General features: G+C 51.4%; 2 protein-coding genes across 3 annotated transcripts; one reads left to right on the top strand and one right to left on the bottom strand.

The window, feature by feature from the left end:
• The first annotated feature begins 921 nt into the window (after positions 1–921).
• Positions 922–10548, top strand: GRHPR (glyoxylate and hydroxypyruvate reductase). Its single transcript, XM_046023831.1, has 9 exons — positions 922–1049; positions 2673–2803; positions 3818–3890; positions 4446–4562; positions 5824–5912; positions 7059–7163; positions 7853–7988; positions 9284–9414; positions 10210–10548. The coding sequence occupies exons 1-9, from the start codon at positions 967–969 to the stop codon at positions 10329–10331; spliced, it is 987 nt and encodes a 328-aa protein (XP_045879787.1). The 5' UTR covers positions 922–966; the 3' UTR covers positions 10332–10548.
• Positions 10549–11427: 879 nt separating this feature from the next.
• Positions 11428–25018, bottom strand: ZBTB5 (zinc finger and BTB domain containing 5). 2 transcript variants are annotated; one of them, XM_046023611.1, is made up of 2 exons: positions 24837–25018; positions 11428–15887 (listed from the first exon to the last, which is right to left on the bottom strand). In XM_046023611.1, exon 2 carries the CDS (start codon positions 15881–15883, stop codon positions 13850–13852), a length of 2034 nt encoding a protein of 677 aa, XP_045879567.1. In that variant the 5' UTR covers positions 15884–15887; positions 24837–25018; the 3' UTR covers positions 11428–13849. The 2 variants fall into 2 exon arrangements, with proteins under 2 accessions (XP_045879567.1, XP_045879568.1); XM_046023612.1 differs by lacking the exon at positions 24837–25018 and adding an exon at positions 23944–24026.
• Positions 25019–25079: the final 61 nt, after the last annotated feature.

Below are 25079 nucleotides of genomic sequence, written 5' to 3'. Positions count from 1 at the left end.
CTTCTAAGTGGCAGAGCTGGGATTTAGACCCAGGGACATTATTGGGCTGTAAAGCCCAGGTCTGCCCGTGACTCCACATGACGCTCTCCAGCACCCTGGCCCTGGCCCTGTGCATGACCTGCCTCCAGCCCGCCTGCAGCAGTCCAGCATACCAGGTGGCCCGCAACCAATTAACCAATTAAACTCCCCCCATAGCTGTGGGTTTCAGATGGGAGAGTTGTGCCAGCTACGAAAGGGGCCATGCCTGGGTTCAGACTGTCCTGGTCCGGCCACCTGAGGATATAAGGCAGAGGCCTGACTCAAGCCCAGTCTGTGACCAAAGGCCACTGCGCGGAACAGTGTGACCATAAGGGAACAGATCTAGCAAGGACCACTGGGGCGCTCAGGCCCTGCGAATTAGGATGGTCCCTAACCGCATCTCCCCAGTCGAGACACAGACATGCTCCCACAACTACAGGCATCCCTACAGACGTCCACACGTACTCACACAGGACTCTCCTGGACGCCCCTTTACCCACCCCAACTCCAGCTCCAGACACGCCTGCCAATCCCTGAGCTTCTGTGGCAGTGAGTGCTCAGAGGGAGGCCCTGGGGGCCAAACGCCAAGGCCCCCAGAACAAGTCCCAGTTCCATGAAGGCTTGATCACGCACACACAGCGTCACGAGGCACACACTTAGGGGCTGCACAGTTCACCCCACAGAGTCTGCCACTCGCTGAACACACAGCCCCCGCTGCTCGAGGCCCACAGGCTCCCTCTGCCCGCCCTCCAACGCTCCCTCAACCTTTCCCCCTCTCTACCGCCCCCACCCATCTCCCTCTTCACCCCTCCCCGCCCCGCCCCTGCTGCCTCTCCCTCCCCAGCTCTCCCAGCTCCAGCCCCGCCCCTTCCGAGGCCCCGCCCCGCCTTCCGTGGCGTCGCGCCTGCGTCCGGCGTTCCGGGTCAGTGTCTCGCGGCTGCCTGGTGGATGAGGCCAGTGAGACTCATGAAGGTGTTCGTCACCCGCAGGATCCCCCCCGACGGCTGGGCGGCGCTTGCCGGGGCAGCAGAGTAAGAGCCCCGCGCCTCCGCGGCACGCCGAGTCCCCGTGCCGGGCCGGGGCTGGGGGTGGTGTCGGGGAAGGGGCTGCAGAGCCCGAGCCCTCCCCTGGCTGCTCGCACCCCGCACACAGGGTGACTCAGCGTCTTCAGGCGGCCCGGGGCGGGCTGGGGGCGGCGTCCTTACACCCCACTTATATTTGGTGGGGAGGGCCTAGCGGTGCAAGGACCGGAGGGAGCCGGATCCTGCGCTTGCGTCTTAGCCGACCTTGCCAAGTCGTGCCCGGCCTGGACGGTCATGGAGTTTGGGAAGGCTTAAAGAAAGTTCTCTGTGGCCTAGCCTTGTCCAGTCCTGTTGCAGTGACACAACTTTTTGCGGGCCCAAAGGGCCCGCAACTCGCCTGGCACGTGCAGTGCAGTGCCGGTGAAGGGAAAGGCCTGGGGAGAGGGGAGGCAGAGGGTGACGCAAGATCCAGGCTGTTAATCCTTTACCCTAGAGGTCACTTTTGGCAGGGTCAGGGACCTTCGCAGTCACTGGCCTGGTCGCTTTGGACAGTTGGCAGGGGCATCTTGTGACCCTTTAATTGAAGATCGTATGCTAGGTTTTCAAGTGCTTCGTAGACATAAATGCTTAATCCTTGCAACACTCTGAAGTTGGTCCTATAATTCCCATTTTATAGATGAGCGAATTGGGAGAGGTTAAGTGCCTTGCCCAGAGTCACAGCTGCAGTGTGGCGGAGCTGGGATTTAAACTCAGCTCTGTCTGACCGCAGCGTAAACACTGTGTCCTCCAGGTCTGCACTGCCAGGGTCCAGCAGCGAGAAGGTAGAACCCAGGCTCAGAAACCAGGCCCATGCAAAGACCAGATTTGTTTGTTTTGTTCAATGTAACAAAACCTTTGCTGCTGCCTGCCAGGTTGCAGGCACTGAGGAGGAAGGGAGAGGGCTGAAGGCAGCTGTAGCATTGAGTGCTGGGCCCAGGGGAAGGAGGCTGCAGGGAGGCCTGTGCCCAGGCTTGGTCTGCCAGGTGCTGCAGCAAGGGCCTCTGGGAGGCACCAGCCGCTGTCCAATGTGTTGCCACATGTGATGGGGCACTGATTTACATGGCAAGGACTGGGAGGCTGGGCAGCTCCCCTGGAAACACCTCCACGGCTCACGAGCTGTGGCAGACGCATGCCCTCAAACTCCTCCACGTTGCGTTGCTTTGATCTTGGCCTTCCTGGCAGAGTGCAAGTCGGAGACCTTCCCGTTGCATGGACTCCCAAGGACAGGACATTGAAGCCTCAGCTGGTGCAGGAATGGCCCACCTCAAACCAGGGCTCCCCACTGGCCATGAGACCTCCTGTGAGGGAGATCAGTTTCTTCCTTGCTTTGAGCTGAGAGCTGTCCCCATGAATTTCTCCTTTGAGTCCAGGATCTTGTCAGGCCTTGGTGACCTCCACTCTGTGACAGCACTCTCTCAGGGCAGTTCTGAGGCTGCCCACGCCAGACCTTGACTCAGGGGTCCTGAGGCGGGAGCAGGCAGAAGGCAGTGGTTCTCGCTCTGAGAGGGAGTGTAGTCCCAGGGGGCCTCTGGGAGTCTGGGGGCATCTGTGGCGCTGCCCTGCTTCTGAGTGGTCTTCATCTTGCGTCTTCAGCTGTGAGGTGGAGCACTGGGATTCGGATGAGCCAATCCCCGCCAAGGAGCTGGAGCGAGGTGTGGCGGGGGCCCACGGCCTGCTGTGCCTCCTCTCTGATCGAGTGGACAAGAGGCTTCTGGATGCTGCAGGTGTGTGCTGGGCAGGGCTGGGGAGGGTTCCGAGGGCGTCTTGGACCCCTAGGGCACATCAGTCCACTACGGCTGGCTCCCCACACAGGCCTGCAGGGACCTGTCTGAGTTCCGAAGGCATTCACTGCCAAACTAGTCCTGAGGAAGCAGGTGTGTGCAGCTCGGTGTGGCACAGGCATTGCTCCCCTCCTGGCTGCAAAGCTCTGGAGGGAGCCAGGGGGGCAAAGACTGGTGTGGAGGGAGCGCCTGAGTCCTTAGGCCCTCATCCATCCCTGCCCCAGCCTTGCTTTATGACCTCGAGAAAGTCCCTGTCCCTTCTAGGCTCATTTGTATTGTGCAGGAGGGCCCAGCTCAGGGCCAGGCACCAGCAGGCATCCAGAATGTGTTAGCTCCAGCCATGGGGCCCAGCCCTGGGCCAGGGCAAATGTCACCCTAGAAAGCTCTTGGGAAAAAAAAAAAAAAAAGAAAGAAAGCTCTTGGGAGGAAAGACTCAGACATAGAGTCTGCTGGATGGGGAGGGCCTGCTTGAGTCCATGCCAAGCCAGTCCATGCCCCAGCCTTGGCCCTGGAGCTTTCCACGCCCTGCCCCGTGGAGAGTGTGTGTGAGGGTTGTGCCCCAGCCAAATCTCAGTGGACACTTCAGTGTGTCCACAGCAGGGCCCCAGGGGCGGTCAGAGGAGACTGGAGGCTCACTGAGGGACAGTCCCATGGGTGAGCGTGGAGGTCTGAGTGTCTGAGGCCTCGAGGCAAACCGCAGCTCTGTCACTCGGTAGCCCGTGACTGGGGCTGGCCACCTCCACTCCCTGAGCCGCAGAGTCTGTCCACAGAGGAGTCACGTCGGATTGTCGAGTCTGTCAGGTAGGGTTGCTTAGGATTCTAGCCCAGGAACAGAGATGTCAGCCTTTCCTCTTGTTCTCAGAAAGTAAGAATAGGTAGATGGCCCCGTGATATCCCCAGGGGTGTGGGCTGGACTCCAGGAGGAGAGATACAAACAATGCTCTCTCTGCACCACAGGATCCAATCTCAGAGTCATCAGCACCATGTCTGTCGGCGTTGACCACTTGGCTTTGGAGGAAATCAAGAAGCGGTAAAAGCAGCTTACATTCTGGAAGGGGCCTGGGGAGAGGGCTGGCCCCCAGAGTGGGAAAGGGCACTGAGTATTCATTTGCTCGTACCCCCCTCCACCCTCCAGTGAGACTGTGAGGGGCGTGCCCATTCGCTCTGTCCGCGTGAGCACAGGGCAGTTACGACAGGCCGCGAACAGTCGGACGCTGTGGGTAACCACATCTGTCAGGTAGCCCCCTTTCCCGTTCAGCCTGGTGGTTGATCTTGACCACAACCCCTTGAAGTAGGAAAGGCTTGTATTATTATTATTTCTCCCATTAAGTGAGGAGATTCAGAAAGGGCGAGTAGTAATTTGCCCCAGACTTGGGACCCTGCTCTTTCATCTTCGTGTCCTGCGCGGAGGGGAGATAAGCGAACCGGAAGGAGGGCAGACTGTTCCTGAGTGCTCCTTTACAGCTCGGAGCTTCCTGGTGGGCAATGCAAAGAGGGAGGAGAGCAGCGGCATGGAGAGGTCCCAGAGGTAGAAATTGGTGAAGGTGCCTGAGGCCTGTGTTGCCACCAGATCTTTGCTTCGTAGCGGCATCCGTGTGGGCTACACCCCAGATGTCTTGACAGACACCACGGCAGAACTCGCCATGTCCCTGCTGCTCACCACCTGTCGCCGCTTGCCAGAAGCCATTGAGGAGGTGAAGAAGTGAGTGAACCCGATGGGAAAGTTGGCTGTGCTCGGCAGCTGGGTGCCTGAGGCCCTGGCGTCCCCCTGGCCTGGATGTGATCCCTGTCCCCAGGGGGGCCCCTTCTAGTGAGCAGGGACAGACCCAGCCAGACTGATGAGGGGCAGAGCTGAGCTGAAGAGAAGTGTGGGTGAATGGTGGCTTTGCGGGGAAATCATGAGGGAGAAGGATAGGGAGAGACAGGTCAGTCCTGCCCGGTTGGGGAGGAAGTAGGGGCAGGAGCGTGGACTGTAGGCTTCCCCTGAGAAGTAGCCGGTGGGCATCGTCGCTCGTGATGCATCGATGCCAGCAGCTCGGAAAGCTAACAGCAGTTTCTCAAATCCTTTGGTAGCAAGACCTGGCTGGAAATGACAGGATGCCATCGATGGTCTTTATTTCTCTCCCTCTATGTGAATGTTCATGCTTTGCCGCCGGTAAACCCATGTGTTTGACAACAGGCGGCACCCTAGATGCTGCTGAGGGTGTGGAATACAACAGACAGTATACACCGGGAAACCTTTCTGAAATCAGAAAATTGCAACGCCTGGCCTGAGGGTTTCGGATAAAGGGGTTTGGGTCTGTGCGCCCGGGCTTGGGGAGGGCACTCCTGCTGCTGGGGGGCGGGCAGATGGGCCAGTGCAGGCCCTTGGGGCTTGTGGACCAGGGGCTGGGGCCCCAGGCCGCGGCTGGGACCGGGGCCAAGGCAGACACTGAGGGCAGTACGTCCCGCTCACCCTGCTGCCCCGGGAGTCAGCACCCTTCTCGGAGGTGGCTTAAGGCAGCTCTGTCCCCCTCCTTTGCACCCAGGGCCGTGGGGTGGGCCTGGGACTTTACTTTGTGTTGCTTCCCTGGGGCACTGGGAATACTGGTTTTGGAATCCCAGATCCCGAGTTGACAGCCTGCTGCTCCCACCTCTGCCCTGGCTGGGTGTGACCTCAGGCAGGCCACCCTTGCTGGTCTCGGTTTCCCCATCTGCAAAATGGGATGAGAACTTCAAAGGCCACTCCCAGCCCTCAGAGTCTGTGTCGTCCAGTGCCATTAAGGGAAGAATCATTCTAGCTGCTCATCCACAGCGCTCAGTGGCGTGGTGTAACTCGTGCTATGGGCTGTCCTGTGAGCTGGAGAGCAGAGTCTTCTATCTCTTGGGCCCCAGCTCCTGCCTGGGGGTCCCGGGTCCGTGTGTTCACAGAGAGCCTTCATCTTTGCCCGAGGCCGGGCTCTGACCACCCCCCCTCCCCACAGCGGTGGCTGGACCTCGTGGAAACCCATGTGGATGTGTGGCTATGGACTCATGCGGAGCACCGTGGGCATCATCGGGCTGGGGCGCATCGGTGAGCCCCCCACCTTCCAACTGGCCCGCACCAGCAACCTTGGTGTCTCCTGTGTCTCTGGTGCCCGGGGTCTGGGTGCTGACCATCCTTTGGAAAGAGTGGCCACCCTGGACTGTTCCCAGTGCACTTTGGATGCAGTAGGGACATCTGACGGACAGACCCTGCTTCCTAAAACACAGGCAAAAGCAAAAAATAAAAGAAGTGAAAGCAGGAGTTCCTTAAGAACTTGCTAGGTGATGGAAGCAAGTTGAGTCAGGATTCTTTATGGTCACAACTCCATACAGAAGGGAGGAAAGTGGTAATGGCTGGGTTGGGGCCCTGAGGAGGGCTTCCTGTGGGACAGCTCGCACTCCCCCAGGCCTGCTGGAAGGCATTTGGCTCGTAAAGCTTTAACTCAGGAACCAGAGGATCCGGGGGGCAGAGCTTACCTGTGATTCTGCAGATGGGCCAGAGCTAGTTTTCTCCCAGGGGTCCCTGCTTGGAGAAGTCTGGCCTGAAGGCTTGAGCTCAGCAAGGCAGCTGTCCGTGGTTCTCCGGCATCTGCCTGGTCCAGAGGCGAGGGTGGTGGTGGAGAGGATGGACAGTCCAGCCAGCTAGTAGTGCCTGTCCTGCTGGAGAGTTACTTGGAGGAGCCCACCAGCTTTGGGGCACATTCTGATTCTGGAAACCCAGCAACCCAAGCCTGTCTTTCGAGCAGGACATGTGACAATGTCTTAAAAGCTTTGGGGTGAGTTGGCAGTTTGGCCATGCCACTGGAAAGTCCTAAGAAGTCCTACTGCATTAATAAAAGCAAAGAGTCAAGGAGGGAGGGGACCACTTTGTCAGACCACTCTTGGGGTGCCAGGCCCAGTTCTCAGGGATAGTTAGCAAATGGCTCTCAAGGTACCCAGGGCCAAGTCATAGCCACAGAGGAGCTCTGGTGCTGTCTCCAGGTCTCTGAAGGGCTGTCACATGGCCCCCCAAGGGCAGCCTGGGCCTCTGGGGGGGGGCTGGCTAAACTGGGACAGGACCAGTTAAAGTCGGAAGTGTGCTGATGGAAGGACCCCCCCCTCCCCCACCCCAGAGACTCTCTGTCCCTGGAGCTGCTGAGTTCTGCTTCTGCCCTCTGAGGGGTTGGGGACAAGCCAGGACTCTCTCTGCCTCCAGGCCAGGCCATTGCTCGGTGTCTGAAGCCATTTGGCGTCCAAAGATTCCTGTACACCGGGCGCCAGCCCAGGCCTCAGGAAGCTGCAGAATTCCAGGCCGAGTTTGGTAAGTAAAACCTTGATTTCAGCAGGACCCCTGTCTGAGCCCAGTAGGGGGTGTCTCTCTCCGTAGTGGCAGCATCTCGGGCAGGTGCAGCTGGGGCCTGTGGTGTCGCTCAGGTACTAGCTAACCTACCTGGCCCTGGTTGCGGGGGCCCGGTCAGAGAGCGCAGGGATACACCCAGGCCACACGGGGAGTTCTCACCGTGCCTGAGAGCTCTCCAGGCTTCCTGTCTCTCAGAGTTCCTTGTCACCACTGTCCCTGCCTGGGCAGAGCACCCTGGATGGTGACAGATGTAAGGGTTTGCTGGGAACTTTGACACCCAGTTTCTCTAGTAAACCGGTGAGCACTGTTCCACAGCCTTGTGTCCCATGAATCTAGCCCCCTGTCAGGGGGCATAGTGTTGTGAGCAGAGGGCAGCTGGATTTTAGCCATTCCTCACCCCCTTGGCACACTGGGGCCTTCCCACCCCTCTCTGGCCTTAGTTTCCCCATCTGTGAGACCAGGGGGCTGGATAAATGATGCAGTGTATCAGGAGCCCACCAGGAGGTATAGTTATCAGAGGTTTTGTGGGGACACGAGGCCTTCAGGAAGCATCTTGGGAGTTTGGCAAGGGGAGGTGAGGGTCTGGTCTCCCATCCTTTTGCTCTCTCTATCCTGGGACTTGGCGTCTCACGGAGCCCTGCCCTCCCCAGTGTCAACCTCCAGGCTGGCCGCCGAGTCTGATTTCATCATCGTGGCCTGCTCCTTAACCCCTGCAACCAAGGGGCTCTGCAACAAGGACTTCTTCCAGCAGATGAAGAAAACGGCCGTGTTCGTCAACATCAGCAGGTTCACTGGGGCCGCCCAAGCTCCCTGGGGCACCGAGAAAGCCTAGAGAGGGGCTGTCCCTGCTGCCGTGATCCCCGTGGGTTGTCCCTGACACCTTGGGTGGAGCCTCCCCCTCTCTAAACCAACCCATCAGGCAGACCCAGCTCAGAAGTCCAGTAAAGGCCACCAGAGAGTGCCCCGGGCTGGGAGGAGGAGCTGCCAGAGCAGGTGTGGCCTGTCGGTCTGGCAGTAGCACGCGGCAGACTTGGTTTGGGGAGTGAAGGCGTGATAGCAGCGAGTTAGCAGCCAGCCTTGGGCAGCTCGTGTTCTCTACTGCAAAGAGTTGGGTGTAACGGTCTTAGCAGCCCTTTGGAGGCCAACCACCCATAACACTAAGCCTGGGTCTGAGTTAGTGACAGCTTGAACCTTGGTGCTTCTGGAAAGATAAGACTCAAACCCAACTTACTTCGGTTTACCACAGTGTCCCCAGGGTGCCTTCAGGCCACTGGGCATGTTACAGAGGCAGACCTTCCCTTTCTGCCGCTCCGGACACGGCCTGGTTGGTGCCCTTTGAACCTGCTTAAGTCAGTTTGGAGGCAAGTAAAGGCAAATGAAGGGATTTCATGGGGTCCCCCTCACATCACTCCAGAGGCCCCTGTACTTAGGAATGTTTAGCCACAAAGGAGGTGACCTGGAAGGGGGCATGAAACATGCCGAGGTGCAGGGCTCGTGCTGACTGAGCATGTCTCAGTCTTCGTGTACAGAGCACCTGCACGGATCCAGGACTGGGCGGGGTCCTGTGCATTGTTGCCGACTGCACAAGTACTACTTTGGGGGCAGCATGAAGTCTTGAGCCAATCATTTCCTCCCTTCAGTGGCTCAGTCACAGGAGGGAGGGCTGCTGACTCGGATATAGTTAGGACAACGCGATGCCATGGTTCCCGCACGTTCTCGGGCAGACACACCTGGACGGGGCCCCACACTGATGCAGATCGTAGGCCCTGTTCCAGCACTAGTGGGTCAGTAAACTCTCATCCTCCCAGCACGCCTAGGAGTGGGGTGTATTCTCCCCTTCTTACAGAGGCAGGTGACACTCTGGCCCAAGGTCACACAGCTACTGAGTGGTAGGGCTGGGCTTCTCAGTGTTTCTATACAGACTTACTGTAAAGAAGTAGCTTATCAGACTTTCTGCTTTAAGAGTGGGTGCCAGGTGTGCCTGGTCCCATCGGGAAATCCATTCCGTGGGTGGTTCTGCCGTAGAGGCAGCCTGCGGGGAGGGAGCTCAGGGGCAGCCAAGGCACCACTGTCCTTCCCAGGGGAGAAGTGGTGAACCAGGACGACCTATATGAGGCCTTGACTAGCGGGAAGATTGCGGCTGCTGGGCTGGATGTGACGACCCCGGAACCGCTGCCCACAGACCACCCGCTCCTGACCCTGAAGAACTGTGGTGAGAACTGTGATTGCCCAACGCGGAGTCACCCGGGCCCGCGGAAGTTAGAGGCGGTCTGGAGGTGCCGGGTGCAGAGCTGCCGTGAGTGGCACCGAGCATGGGGACACAGGCGGACAGATGTTGAGGCTGTTAGTGACACCCGCACACTGCAACGCGGGGCGGGGCATCCTGAGCACCGATGCCGCGGGGCTGAGTACCACACGTGGATGCTTCAGCTCCCCCAGCTACCCTGTACCTGGTTAACAGCTCTTTATATTAAGTTCTGTCTCCCCAGGGAGCTGGTGTGTCATCTCCAGACTCATATAGGGGCTGAGCCAGTCCCTGTCCTTTGTGTACACTCTGGGATGGAACCCCACACAGAAGGTCCTTAGCTGCCTGTCCACGGGGAATGCCCCCATTATTGTAGCCCTTGGAAACTCCGCTGTCCCCACCGTCCTCACCAGGCTGAAAGGAGGAACATTGGCGCTCACATCTGGGCTGTTGCCCACAGCTGGGGAAACTGTCCCATCCCCGCAGGCCTAGCACTTCAGCTCAGTGCCCTGGATACTGCTTTCAAAAGGTGTTCTTTGGGGACAAGTGACCTCACCTGTATCGATTTCAGTAGCCCCAAATCCCTTTATCGTTCCCCTGACCCTCAGCCCCATAGGAGTGGAGCGCATAAGGACAGTGGCCAAATCAAAGAACACTAAGCAGGTTCTCTTTATTCTCACTGACAACTCCTGGTCAGGAAAACAGGTCCCAGTTTAAGGCTCTGGAAACACCCTTACCTCCCTCTGTTCCTCCCCTTTCCAGTGATCCTGCCCCACATTGGCAGCGCCACCTATGGAACCCGAAACACCATGTCCTTGTTGGCAGCTAACAACTTGCTGGCTGGCCTGCGAGGGGAGCCGATGCCCAGTGAGCTCAAGCTGTAGCGACAGGAGCCGCTGAGGGTCAGGAGGCCCACTGTGCCCCTGGAGTCTGTCAGCGGAGGCTTGATCTGGACCCCACAGGATGGGAGCCAAGGGAAAAAAGTCTGATCTGTTCTGATCCTGCAGAAGGAAGACTGGTGCTGATACACAGGCTTGCCGCTTTTGTGGTTGGAAACATCTGAGCCAAAAGTATGTGATCCTATTAAATAATTCTCTGAGACAGTGTGGGCCTGTAACTGGGAGAAGCTAACAAGGGCATCTGCTTACCTTTCTAAAATCAGGGTATCTGGTGACGTGTGGGTTCTGCTCTGCCCCCAACCCTCCCCCCCAACCCCCGCCAGCATGTGAGATACTAGAACCTGTCCAAACCACCTTACCCCTCATCTCCTCCTCGACTCCTTCACTTGTCCCTCACCGGGGATGGGACAACCATGGCCCAGTGGTGACCATGACACTTGGTACCTAGACCATCCAATTAATATACGTGGCCAAGAGAACCAGGAAAGTCACGGTACTCTTACTGTTTTGGCCAAGAATAATTGGAGGTAGGAGTTTAATTTTTACTTAAAATCCGTTTCAGCACCTTCACACTTTGCTCTCTTTGTCCATCCCCTCCACCCCTGCCCCCAGGTGGATGCCCTTGTTCAGATCTCACCACCTGGCTTACTGCTTTACTCCTCCTGAGGCCAGGCCTCCTGCATAGCCAGAGCCCCGCTCCTGCCAAGGGATTCAGGTTCTGGCTCTTCCCCATAGCCAAGCCCCGCTGGCAGATGGAGCTTTCACCCTGGCAGGCAGGTATGGGAGCAGCAGAAAGCGCAGGGTGAAGCAGGCTGTCTGAGAGGAGGACTGGGTGTGCTGAGAACACCCATGGCTTAGGCCCAAAGACAGTGCAGGGAGAGCAGAGGGACTGAATTGAGGGCAGTGACAATAATTGTGATGGACACCATTAAGAGTATTTTGGAGGAGGTTTGGTTTTTTTTTTTTAAAGTACTGGTCAAAGCAGGGTTAGGAGAGAAAGCCATACTACTTCCCTTTTTTTCTTTCAACCTTAATAACTTAAGCGAAGAAAAAAGAACACATATTTAGTTAGAGGCATGAATGTGACAAATTTTTTATTTCAAAATCTTGAATTTTGACCAGCATAGCACCACTGACTTGGGTGCCCTGATAAAACCTTGTGACTTGCTCACCAGAAATGACCATGCCAGGCTATAATTAAGGCTAACCAATCAAAATTCAGGTACCCAAAACCAGTTCTAATTCAGGTAGAAACTACGGATCACAGGAACCCTGAGACTGGTTTTGCAGGGAACCTGTGAATTATTTTTAAGTTCTATAGCATGTATGAGGACACTGGCCCAAAAGCTTGCTTCTCACATGTAGAAACCGATCAACTAAGAGGTAGATGAGAGATTCCAGACTCCATCTAGCAGTGGAGAGGCAGGGCTCCAGGCGCTGTATCAGAGACAAGCCCTAAAGCCAGGTCCACTGAGGCTGAACTGAGGTGAGGCACAGCCTCCCGGCCCCTCCCCCCCCAAGATGGAAGGGAAGGAAGGAGAGTACCCCTGCTCTTCCCATTGCCACTGGCTCCTCTCCCCAGGCCCAGGCAGGGACTCTCTTGTGTTCCACCTTGACCTACCTGCCTCCCAAGGTTAATCTTCCCATAAGACGCTGGTCCCCGCATCTAGTCTAGGGGTAGATGAGGAACCCCCCACCACATCCAATCAGAACACGACTCTAACAACAGCCGCACGCACAACTGCATTTCACACGTGATCCCATTATCCTCCAGCAGTCTCCCACGTCTGCTGGAAAGGAGAGGAATCACCGAAGTTTCCTTTTTGGCTTTCCTCCCTGGGAATCCGTTCACAGGAGATGCTAAGCCTGACTATGAACAATGTGAGTTTGTCCACAGACAGATGTGTAACTGCACGTGTAACTGCACTAGATTAAGGGGGGAAAACGCATGCTGATTGTTTTAGGCTACACGTACTTTGCTTTCTCAACAGTTCTAAGTAAGAACCAAAGGACTTCTTTTGATTACGCACAGTGGTTTGGTGTCTCTGAAAGAGCTGTGTAAAATATGAACTCATGTTCGTGCATGAACCAAATGGAATCCGTGAGCTCTCCAGAGGCCCCTGGATGCACACGAGCCCAGGCTCGGCTTTGCACAGGTGCCACTGGCAGCCCTGAGAAGCGAGGCAGGGAAACCCACAGAGGCCCCGGGCAGCGGCCCAACTGTGTCCTCCATCTCAGGTGCTACTGGGTGACTTCCATGCTCTGGGCTGCCAAACTTTCTTACAAAGTCTGGAAAATATTTATCTGGGAATAACACTACCATGTTTGGATTTTAAACAATTTGAACCATTCGGTTTTAGGTTGGGGCAACAATGATAAAAGCTCAGGGTCCAGACTTTAAGACTACAGTATATAAAAGTGATAAACCCACGGTGGAAAGGGATTAGCATCATTTTTGGTTAGTTTGCAACAAAAACAGGAACGCAGGCCTGGACAAGAATGCCACGCGGGGCAGGGAGCACAGAAAAGCAAAGCAGAGAGCGGGCCCGCTGCGGGTGAGATGTGTCAGGCTGGACGGGACCCCAAAGCCAGGACGCAGCGAAGGGTGAATGCACCATGAAAAGATCCCACAAAACAGGACTCCACGTTATTAGAACAAAGACAAACACTAGCTCTTCTCTGACTTCCAAACATGGAACTGTAACATATGTAGTACAAGTTGGGTAAAATACCGCTAAAACAGCACATACAGAAACAACACCTTACTTGCCACTCCCTACAGTCCATACTCCATTTACAACTGTGTTTTTAAAAGCAGGAAAAACTGTTAAAACATCTAGCCAGCAGTAGTGTTTTCAAAAGTATGTACACCTAACAGTCCAGAGAATGCTCGCTCTGGACCCAGTGTCAGCACCATCAAAGTGCAGTGTCTGTGACTGCAGTGGAGACGAAAATTAAAAATACAGTACTGAGGCCTAGGCCTAGCTCATGATACACTTTAAAGCATTCGTGGCGGACAGGCGCGTCCTCAAGGGCCCTCCTTTCAGACAGGCACAAGCTCGCCACTGGTTACACGTAAGTGCGTTCTGCATCGCTGTACAGGTGTATAATATTCCCTTCAGAGGATATAGGAAAGTTACTTAATGCTTCAGAGTTTTACAAAAATTGCTAAAAAAAATTTTTTTGCACTTCTATTTTTAATTTTTTAAATGTGCCACTTTTAACGCCATGAATTACAAACTACTTTCTGACTGCTTTACTCAGCCCTACAGAAGAACTTGGTTTCAGGGATCGTGTCCCTCTCCAAAAGCCTGCATCTCGCTCCGAGAAGCAGCAGCGGCACAAGCGCTCCGCGTGTGAATTCTCCACTTACTAGTCACCGGAATTTGGATAAGCCGTTGGGGGGGCCGGGAGCCTCAAGCCCAACGGCGTTCACCACCAACCAGAAGAGCCGTCCGCTTCGTTCGGACAACGGGCACCAGCCCGACATCGAGGGGTCGGGGTTAGAGCAAAGTGCTGGGGAGGTTGCTGCTCTGCCAGCGCAGGCACGTGGTCTTTGAGTGTTTATACAGGTGGCTGGACTGACTGAACCTCTTGCCGCACTTGAGGCAGGCGTAGGGCTTTTCCCCTGTGTGAACTCGGATGTGCTTCTTGCAATCTGTCAGGGTCAGAAAAGTCTTGCAGCAGATTTTGCAGGCGTACTTGCGAGCGCCCTCTACAACCAAGACATTGTGCTCTGACAAGGCCTTCTTGCACTTGGACAGGACATCAGCAGATGCCCTGGTCAACTGTGGAGGGCCGGGCTGCGAAGGATGGCCATTTTCAAATGAGGACGTGGCCGCGTTCATCATTAGCTGGGAACTGGCTGAATTTTCTGGGATCTGTGAGCTCCTGACAGATGTTACAACTGGCATTTTGGGAGCTATGCGTCGGTAGTATGGAAAGTTACTGGCTCCTCCTCTCGGGGAGCCCATCATGACCCTGGAGAAGGAGGAGTGGAGGCCCAAACCAGACCTGGAAAAGTCCATCCCAAACTGTTCTCCTCCTTGGTAGCCTGAGGTCTGCACGCAGGGCAGGCCCATCACTTCTTGCATAGGCCTGACAAAATGGGAGTCTGCAGGCTCGCTGAACGGGTTCTCCACGTGAGAGCCAGGGGCTGAAGAGGGCCCGCCGGCAGGCCCAGCCTCTGGACTCAACAAATAAGGGGCCTCCCCCTCCAGCCTACAGTCACTAGTAGTGTTTGGGATATTATCATCATTGTTCTGACTTGCACTAAAGTTACTCCCTCTGCTCTTGTTAAGAAAATTTGAAATGCTGAAAGTGGATTTGTGCTCCAGGTTATTTGTGACTTCCAAAATATGGATGTCACCTACCCTGTCCGTGCTAGACTGGGGATCTGAAAAACTCCGATCGCTACTTTCAGGGCTGAGGTCTATCTTCTCGGCACTGACTACAACCCCTTCCACTTCCACGGATTCGCTGCCTTCTGCTTGGGAGGTCACATCGCTCACTTCATCCTGAGGCTCAGGAGAGCTCAGGGGCTCAGACTTAACCACCACTCTCATGTGCTCCTTCTCTCCAAGGCCAACCTCGGGATTTTCACACTGAAAACCACTTTTCTCGGCGGCAGCTTCCTGCTCAAAACTAGTCTCAACCTGAGTTGCACGAGAGGCCATGGACAACTGGGCCATGTTGCCAGCAGTATTGTCGGACTGGCTGGGCACCTGGGCGTCTTCTTGAGCACCAAAAGACTGGTCAAACATGATGGCACTGTCTTCCTGGTTGTCAGCTATTCCGTCAGCCTTAGGGTTGTCCACGATTTTCAGGGAATCGGGTGAAAAGAACTCCTCCCGAGAATGAACCCCTGATGGCCCATTCTCTGGCGTGACATCAGCAATGGCAGACTCATCCATGGCAGGCCGGAGGCGCTGCCTGGCCCGCTCCTCTGCAGACTGCTTGCGCTTATGAAGGCGTCTCATGGGGAACGGTGTCCGTTGGTCCAGGTTACTGCGCAGCGAGGAGCTCATGGGGGCCGGCTGCTCCTCGCCACTCTGGCTGGAATTGAGGGCTGAGCTCACGATGCTTAGCCCCAGCTGCTGCAGCATAAAGGAGCGCTGCATGCGGGCACTCTGCTCCTGGACGCGCTCACTGGGGGGAGACATGGGCAGCGTCCTTGTCGTTAAGTAATGTTTACATGCCTTAACAACAGAGTTCAAATGCAGGTGAGAGGCTGCCAATAAGACATCCATAACATTGCTCTCCCCCAGCATGAGCGTGGAGGTGTACATCATGTCAATCAGTGCGGCGAAGGCCTCCGCTGTCACTACCTCGCTATCCAGCTGGATCATGTTCATGGTCTGATCTCCCTCTGCCACTGAGAAGAGGGCTCGGAAATGCGTGCTGCATGCCGCCAGTACCGAGCGGTGGGCTTTAAAATGTCTGTTCCCCACGACAATGACACAATCACAGAGCTGCCCGTGAAGTCTCTGGTAGTTCAGCTGCTGGAAGATCTGTTCAAAGTGTCCAGGAAAATCCATGATCCTATAGAAAGAACAAAGAAAGAAAGCATTAAGACCTTAGAAAAGCTGAAGCCAAAGTCAGAGCACAGAGGATGCGATGAAAAGGGACGTGGACAGCCAAGCTTGGACCTTTTTTTTTTTTTTAAGATTTTATTTATTTATTTTACAGAGTGAGATCACAAGTAGGCAGAGAGGCAGGCAGAGAGAGAGAGGAGGAAGCAGGCTCCCTGCCAAGCAGAGAGCCCAATGCAGGACTTGATCCCAGGAACCTGAGATCATGACCTGAGCCGAAGGCAGAGGCTTAACCCCACTGAGCCACCCAGGCGCCCAAGCTTAGACCTTTTAAAGCTTTTGATATTTCTCATGATGGCACGCAGACTAAAAACCTGTCAAATAAGGAACAAATGCCAATTCAGCTAACAACCCTGGAAGCAAGAAGACACGTGGTTATTCAGCTACTCGCTGTTTACGGGCTCCCCTTCACTCTTCGCAGGACTCACTTTTAACACTTAGGGACCCATGTTAGAAAAGACCAACGTGTGAGTGGTGGAATGGCTATCCTATGGACGTGAATTACAATTTTGCACTCCCTAAGAACAGTGAATAAGCTCCATAGAATTCCAGTCTTTTAGCAACCTTAAGAGTGAGAGGGGCAGATCAGTATTAGTGGGTAAGGTTTCCAGTTACAGAGGACGGTAGACTGCACACATGCATTTGCCCCCATTAAGAGGAGACTAAAGTTTTTGGATTTGCTGTTTTTTCAAAGATACAATCCCACAAGAGGACGATCAGTAGCATTTTGGTAGCAGGTGAGCAGGTAAAGGAACGAGTGTAAACTGACTCAGCATGCCCAGAGAGCTAAATGCAAACCTGGCAGTGGAGAAAACCACCTGACTTACACAGAAGCCCCCTACCCACCCAAAAGCTCAGGAATTGGCTGCAGGGGTGCCGGGGAAGCAGACTAAGTGCCAAGACAGAAGGACTGGCTGGAAATCTAATAAAGAAACAACCTACTGGAAGCTCTAGGAGAGCTCTTATGTGCTGGGCTTAGGGACCTACCTGCATTCCCACGACTGTGCTAGGGAAGCAAAGAAGAAGGGTTTTGTTTTTTTTTTTTTTTTTTCTGTTTTTTTTACTTCTCTAGTGACAGGCTACTTGCTGATTTATCCACCTAACATGATTATGCATAAAGTGGGTTGAGATAATTCACAAATGGGAAATCAGACTGCTATCAGAAAAGGAGAAAGACAGCCAGAGAGCCTACATGAGACACTAGGCAACAAAGCGATCTGGTCAATATAAGGACAACTCACACCTAATTCATGTTCCATGTTCTTTATAAAAACTAGTCACTTGAAATAAGGCAAAGTGTAAAGCCGACTGTACTTTCCAAGATGCCTGGCCGTATTACGATCACCCATCAGCATGCCTGCTTACATGGGACACTGGCACTCCGCTCATCGAGAGGTGGGGTCCGTGTTCGTTCCCCTTGACGCCAGACAAATCTAGGACTACGGCAGAAATTACAGTGTTTTTCTTCCATTCCCACTGACTTGGGAACTGGGTCATCAAAGGCAACAGAGCTTTTGCCTGCTCTTTCTGGCTTGCTCTTGGAACCCAGCCGCCCATGCTGCGAGGAAGCCTAGCTGGAGCTTAGGTGACAGCTGGCACTTACTCCCAGGCAAGAGTGTGCCTGCAAGGTGACTTCAGCCCCAGTCATGGTCTGACTTCAGCCCCTTGACAGACCCTAAGAGAGAGTCATCTCGCTGAGCCCAGGCAACCCGTAGAACTGTTCAAGGTAGTAATAAAATGATTTTTGTCTCAAGCCACTGAACACTGAATGGAAGTGAGCTGTTACACAGCACCGAGTGACTGCAGTAACATGAAGCTTGTTAATGCTTCCTCACAGATCAACAGTCAAACGCTTTAAATACTACCTCCAAGGGACACTTTTTCTTGTGGGGGTAGGGGGTGGCAGTCAGCCTACTAGGTCTTTGGGAGAAATCACTTCTCACCCATTTTTAGTGCTTGTGGTGTAGACCAGACTGCCCCGAACCTCTGAGTTTCAGGAGTGAACAAATAATCCAGGGAGATTTGGCCCCATGACTCCGGTGATTATTTCAAAGATGGGTATGTGACCCCAGCCATGCCGACCAGCATCTGCCCTGGGACTCTCTTCACCCAGCTTGCAAGTTACAAGACAGACGTGAGTCTAGCACTGATGGTGGCCATTGTTGCCTGTCTAAAAAGGAAGCCAATACAAAAGAAAGCAATACCCCCAAAACAATGTCCTGATGACAGCAAGACCCTGGGATCCAGCCATGACTGTAAGTGCCATCCCCCTAGGATTTCCTATTTCATGAGCCAGTGAATTCCCCTTTTATCTTAACCTGGTCAAGATAAACATAAGGTTTAAAACAATTTCAGAAAAACCTAAATAACATGGCTATCTTAAAACCTTTGTGGATCTAGAAGGGGTATTAAAAAAATCTGTTAGTTTGGGAGATATAAAATGTGTTACTTTCAGCTCTGATGGAAGAGAATCATGAATCAAGATCATGGTTATTCAAAACTCCCAAGCATATGTAGCCAACTCAGAGGTCCAGTGTAAAAGCCATAAAAAAGAGCTCGAGCTGGAAAAATATGTGCTTTACCAAGAGCTATTGTCTGAAGCCTTCACGCCAAAGAAAAAAGCTTCAGGTCTCTTTAAAAGATTTCAAAATGTGACAATCTGAGTCTATAGAGTTGGAGGAGATACAGCAAGTAATCTACCAATTTGTGTATGTCTGACTCATAGCAAGTGTACACTACAATATTTGTTATCTGCAGGAACAGATTTTTAGTAATTTCCAAACTGAATATAATTAAGAAAATACACTTATACCACTGCTCATTTTATTACCATGAATAATCAAGAGCTGACTGTTTTCTCAATAGATTTACTTTCCTAATAATGCTTTACTTAGACTAATAAAAAAGTTCATTTGTGTTCTAGGAGAACAAACCAATTAATAGCACATTTTAAACTATTTGATTTATATATTGACCTACCCACATGCTTTTCAATAATATACTGACTCGGTAAGGAAAAGTGCACCCATACTCAAATACCATCTAATACTGTATCGAGTGATTTGCTGCCTCTATGCCAGGCAGGCCCTGCAAAGTTGCCACCTGCAGGAAGTGTCTTAACAGTCTAAGGGATTCTTAACATTCAATATCCCTAATCCTAGATAAGACCCTAGCAGAAAAGAATAACCAAAAAGAATTTTTCCTCCACTTTAAGAGATGATATAAACAAAAACAAGTGTAAGCAAACAAAGCTAGGCAAGGTCCCAGACAAGCAGTCTAGGATTTCTGACAGAGCTCCAAGTCTTGGAGTCCTGGAATGTTTGCCCATTGTTCTGATTTGACTAAGTGGAAGGAGGGAACGGCCAGGACTAGGTGGGCACACAGGTGCCCAGCATCAACCCCTGAACTCGATCCGTCAGCATTGACTCATTTTATCATCTCTCTGTTTCTGCTCCGTCAGGGCTGGCTCAGAAACTGGACAGATCAGGTCTAGGAAAAAAGGGACTATATCAAGGACTAAAAAGTGAGCATGAACTCAAGCTAGAGCCCGATCCCTTACCATCTCCCCTACCCTCCAACTCTCCCTGCCCTGCCACCTTGTTTTCCAGTTCAAAATTCCTGGGGATTAGCTGACCTAGAACTTCATAATTCTGTTTGAATAAGGAAATGTATTAGTGCCCTACTTACATTCCTAGCACAAACTCAAAATGCTGTTTCTACTAAAACAGCTTTTTGAGGGCAGGGATTGCATTTTCTCTTCCCCCCCGCAAAGTGTCTGATAAACAGCTCATTAAATTATTTATTGAATGAGCACAGACTGTATAAATGATGAACGACAACACTGTATTGCCCAACCGTCATTTTCCTGAGAGTCCCAACTACTCTAAAATCAGCCAAAACTCAGAAAGTCTCTGAATATCCAAAATAAAGATCAAAGCCTACGTATGAAAGAGTTCCTCATAGGAAAGCCCCTCAAGCATTTACATAGTATTTTGTCTTAAACAAACAAAATTCAAGTTTTTCTAGTTTCCTAACTGATTGAAGATGAGCAACAGCAATTCCAGAAGGAGGGCAAGAGGCGGCTACACGTTGACAGCTACAAAAAAAGGCCGACAGCTGACCCACTAAAGGAGAAAGGCCCAGCAACTTGGGAGCCCCGTACTGGAGGCGCCACACAACCCTAGAGATCACAGCAGCCCATGAAGGTGCTTGTGTAACTGGTATACAAATTCATTCATTCCATGTTTGGAAGTGCTTGCTTTGTTCAAGGTTAAGTGCTATGGAACAGAGATTGATATAGCATAGTCCTGTCACGGGTGCTTACTGGAAACACGACACATAAAAATAACTATTATCAAATGGAGAGCACTAAGTGCCACCTGAGTTGAAGTGTGTTCAGTGGCTCAGAGAAGGCAGACGTTATTTCCAGTTTCTTGGTGGCCCTGACAACAGAACTGGTACAAGTTTGCACTTGGATAAAATGAGCTGTAAAATACATTCCACGCAGAGGTAAAAGTGGGTAGAGGTTTGAGGTAGGGGAGACAGCGTATCTATTCTGGCTGGAAAGCAGGTAAGGCTAGAATGGCAGGTATTGGATAGCGAATGCTCATAACTGATATTAACGATCACCACATGTTGTCGGAAAAGTTAACAAAGAGGCATATAATTTTCAACTGAAGACTATCATCACTTTTCAGGTAACTTTTGTAAAAAAAATTTTTTTAATTCCATTTTTGATGGCCTGAGCACAGTAAGAATCAGGGTTCTTGGTTGCAATAACAGTTTCTAGCTAACCTAAGCATAACAGTAAGCTGCTGAAAGAACTGATGGGAAGACTGGACACCTGAGCTTGAACTGCGCAGCAGGAACAATCTGGCCAGAATGCTGTCTCTGCGTGTGCTGGCCACAGCCACTTCTATAAGAATGCTGATGCTACAGGGGACCAAATCTCCCCTTCCCTTCGTTATTGTTTCAGTTCTCGAATACATGTCTTTTTTAACATTATGTGAGATGAAATGGAAAGTACACGTGAAGTAATTGTGCTGCACACTAAAAATGCAATGCAAGGAAAAGTCCTTGTGCAGTTTCTGAGTTGTAAGCTAAACTAATTGCCTTTTTCATGGAGCACCATTATAACTTGGAAGAAGAATGACAAATATGGTTATTTAGACATTTAGACTTGGGTATTTGCCAGATATTCTTTAAGGAGGAATGAAATGAGCTTGTCATTTCAAGGAAAACAACTTACATTATATTATATAAAAAATAATACATTATAGTATTTGTTGCCTATGATAAAATTTGAGCTGTCAGGTAAAAATTGGAATTTTGGAAAATTTATATATGTCACTGAGAGTTTCCCAGTTTCCCAGTGCTCAAATCCAGTGAGATTACTGGTGATATTAATAGAATGTAATTTTTTTATATATATTAAAAATGCATCAACATTTGGAAGATCTGCATAAGCCAGTAAATGAGTATGTTCCAAATGACCAATGTTATAAAGTGTGATGTTAAAAAATAAGCTATGGATTAAAAAAATTCATTCAAAGCCAAGATGCAAACTAATGTATTTCAATGTAAAAGAATACAAAAAGTTTGTTGACATGGTTTCAGATTACACACTGCTACTAACCAAGCACTTAAGAAAATACCATTTGCTGAGCTCTGTTACAGTATCAAAATATCCAGAGTTATTTGAAAAAGCTACTAAAATACTCTTCCCTTTTCCAAGTACATATTTGTGTGACTCTGGGTGTTTTTTGGCATACTTTAATCAAGACTGTATCACAACAAATTGAATACAAAAGCAGGTAAGAGAATCCACCTGTCCTCTATTAACCTAGACATGGAAGAGATTTTCAAAGAAATGTAAATCAATACCACTGTGAGCATCCTGGTACCCAGATCTTGGTTTCAAATACGATTTTCTACAAAAGGAACTAGTGCTCTTTGGAGAAATGGCTGATTCTAGTACTGGGGCTGAAAATATACAAGATAAGCCTGCAGTATCTTACAGTGTCAAAAACTCAGGAAATGCTTCAAACAAACAAACATGAAAATGGAAGTATGTGAAAGGGACATGGGACCCAACAGAAGCGCTCCCAAAGGCCAAAACTGGAACAACATGAGCAAAAAGATAAATAAAATAGTACTGGATTATACCCCAAATATATAAATATCCATAGATCCATACTGATATAGACTGCTTATATAAATAAATGGGAGAGAAGTGTCAAATCTCCTGTGCAGAAAAATTCCAATTACATAAATACTCTACCCTCAAAGACATGGAGCCCAAGTCCCAGCTCCTTGATATAAGCTGTGCATAGAGCCTTCAGTGTACAGCACAAATATGCCTATTACAGTACAAAAAAAATCAGTACTCCAACACAATTCCTAATCTGTTGGAGCTGTCAGAAAGACAAATCAAAGCTTTTAGCATATATATGTATAACTAATCAAATGAAAGGCTCCCCCCCAAATTTGGACCTTAAGATGAAAAGCCACTATTCAGTGATAAAAATGATGAAAACAACTGTAAGAGCCACAGTTCACTCAGAAACAGCTGGTCTGTAAGCAGACGAGAAGTTCACTCCATACTCAGACAAAAGGTGCAGTGTAGTGTTACACTGCAGCCCACCTGCTACACTAACAAAATTTGGCTCCTACTGTTCAATGTCCATATTTGCGAAATGTTCAGTACGGTAAAAGAGAAATATATGTTTGAAACTGACGGAGAAAAATATTTGTTCACAACAAATATGCATTTAAAAAATACAAGTTGAAAGCTACCACTGACTCAATATCTTAAATTTTCTTTTTCCATTTCAAAGAGAAACTGAGGAAAATTCAAGATACTGTGTGGGCACTACAGCAAGCTTTGTCTCACTCTATGTAAGACAGTTTTAAGTTGCACCCCCACCGAAGAATTCCAATTCAATATAATTCATGTTAAGTACTTTATTATTTTTTATATTTTTAATTTTATTATTATTTTTTAGGGAAGGGAAAGGCAGAGGGAGAGAGAGAATCTTAAGCATGCTCACACCCTGCGCAGAGCCCCACCCAGGCTCAATCTCACTGAACCTAGCCTGAGATCATGACCAGAGCCTAAATCAAGGGGGGCACTTACCCGAGCCACCCAGGTACCTCAGTGGTCGGTACTTTAAGTATTAAAACATTTGGATGCATTTTTTATCAAAGTGATTTTTAAAAATGACTTCACCTTTTTGTAACAGTATTTCAACAAAGTCTCTTTTGAGAGCACTGATCTCTAAATTTAGGAAAACACCCTACTCTTAGATGCTTTTCTTCCAAATCTTATCACATTAAGAATTTCGCTAGAGCTACCTCAATTAACCAGAATACAGCTTGCCAGCATCCCCAGCTAACTATGTTTTGACAATTTTTAGAACAAAAAGGAACACATCAAAAACAAGACTTCAGAACTCTAAAAAGTCTGGGTTCATTTATTCAGCAAAACACAAGGACCCAGAACAGGTCTCCAACCAGTTAGTCTTACCTGGCAGGTCACCAAGCTGGCAGTGGTGCCCAGGCCAGTCCTCCCAAGTTTGCTGGAATTTCCAGCTGGAGTTAAAGCAATAGCAGCAGGCCTTCCCTTGGTTTAGGGGCCATTCTCTAAAACTTTTTTTTCTGCGCAACTGGTCTCTTTCTTCCCCTACCTCGGCTCTTTTAGCTTGCTGCCAACCACCCTCCTCTCGGAAAGCGCAGGATTAGCAAATGAAAGCAAGTTCTGGAGAAGACAACTAGGCGGCCAGCACACCTTTTTAGTGATCTAAGGCTCAAGAGTCCGCACAGGGATAGCAAATCATCAATGACTAACGCACAGCAGTCTCTTCAACCTCTAAAGATCCCAGTATCTTTTACTTACTACAACCAAAAAGTATATGAATGTATTAGGGGAAAAGTTTTGTCTCCAATTTTGAAGGCGAAGGGTTCCTTCTATTCACTCAAATTAACCAGAACCGGAGCATATTACTTACTGATCAAGACTTTACTGTTCTTTTCCGTAAACGTTTTCCTCCGAATAAACACTTAGGATTTGTCTCCTATAGAGAACTTAGCTCCTTACAATACTCTCCACTAGGGCAGAATGCAGACTGATTTTATAACAACCTTTTTTCCCCTGTTTTTTTGTAAGGCAAAAAAATGACCTTCCACCCCCCCCCCTTTAATTCACTGCCTGATGTTAACATTTACGTCCAAATCTGTCCTCCAAACAAGGGGAAGAGGGGGAACGGCTGTTTTTACCGCTCCAACCCCCATAGCTCCTAGCACGAAGCCTGGAAAAAGTGGACATTCAATAAATGCCCAGAAACAGTTCAGTTCTCAGATAACAAGCTGGGGCATTCCAAAAGACTGGCTCCACCCCTGCAGGGTCAACCGCCGGTCCCCGATTCCAGACCGCCTTGGTCTCGCTCGGGTGAAAGAAAAACCTCGACGCTCAGACCCAGGAAGAGGGCAACGAAGCCACCGACCCCATCCCGCTGGCCGGCAGATCCTCTGTTAACCCGCCGGCCTTTAGGTCCTGGGCCTTGCCCACCCCACCCCGGCAACCAACATCGCCAGCCCGCGTCTCCATGGGGGCAAGAGCCCCCGCCCCACCCGGCAGACAGCCTGGCGTCGGGACCTGGGGGACGCCTGCGCAGAAGAACCCGCCTCCCACCCGCCTGGCCCCACGGCTCCGAAGGGTAACAATACCCCTTCAGAAAGACCGGCAGGGTGGGCGGGGGTCACTGGTCCGCGTCTGCGCGCGCCCCAACGCCTAGGAGCGAGCCGGCTCGCGCCGCCCGCCTAGCTCTCCCGGAGCTCAACGGTCTCCACGTGAGCGCGCCCGCGCGCTCCACCGCCGCCGGTGCTGACAGGGTCGCCTCACCTGAGCCGGGCTCCGCCCCCCTGCTCGCTGGAGGAGGCGGTGACCCTTCTCCGATCCGGCCTGACAGTGTCGGAGGAGGCGGGAACGTCCAGGCCGGCGTCTCCGCGATGGGATTTCCTTCCCCTTCCGCCCACCCCGCCTCTCGTCCCCCAGCTCCTTCAGCCCGTTCGCCGCCGCACTCTGAGAACACCGCGGCGGCAGCCGACAGTAAACGGAAGTGACGCCCGCGAGAGAGCCTACTCC

This window comes from Meles meles, chromosome 11 (assembly GCF_922984935.1).
Source record: "Meles meles chromosome 11, mMelMel3.1 paternal haplotype, whole genome shotgun sequence".
Taxonomy (NCBI): domain Eukaryota; kingdom Metazoa; phylum Chordata; class Mammalia; order Carnivora; family Mustelidae; genus Meles; species Meles meles.
This window is presented reverse-complemented; position numbering and strand designations above follow the sequence as displayed.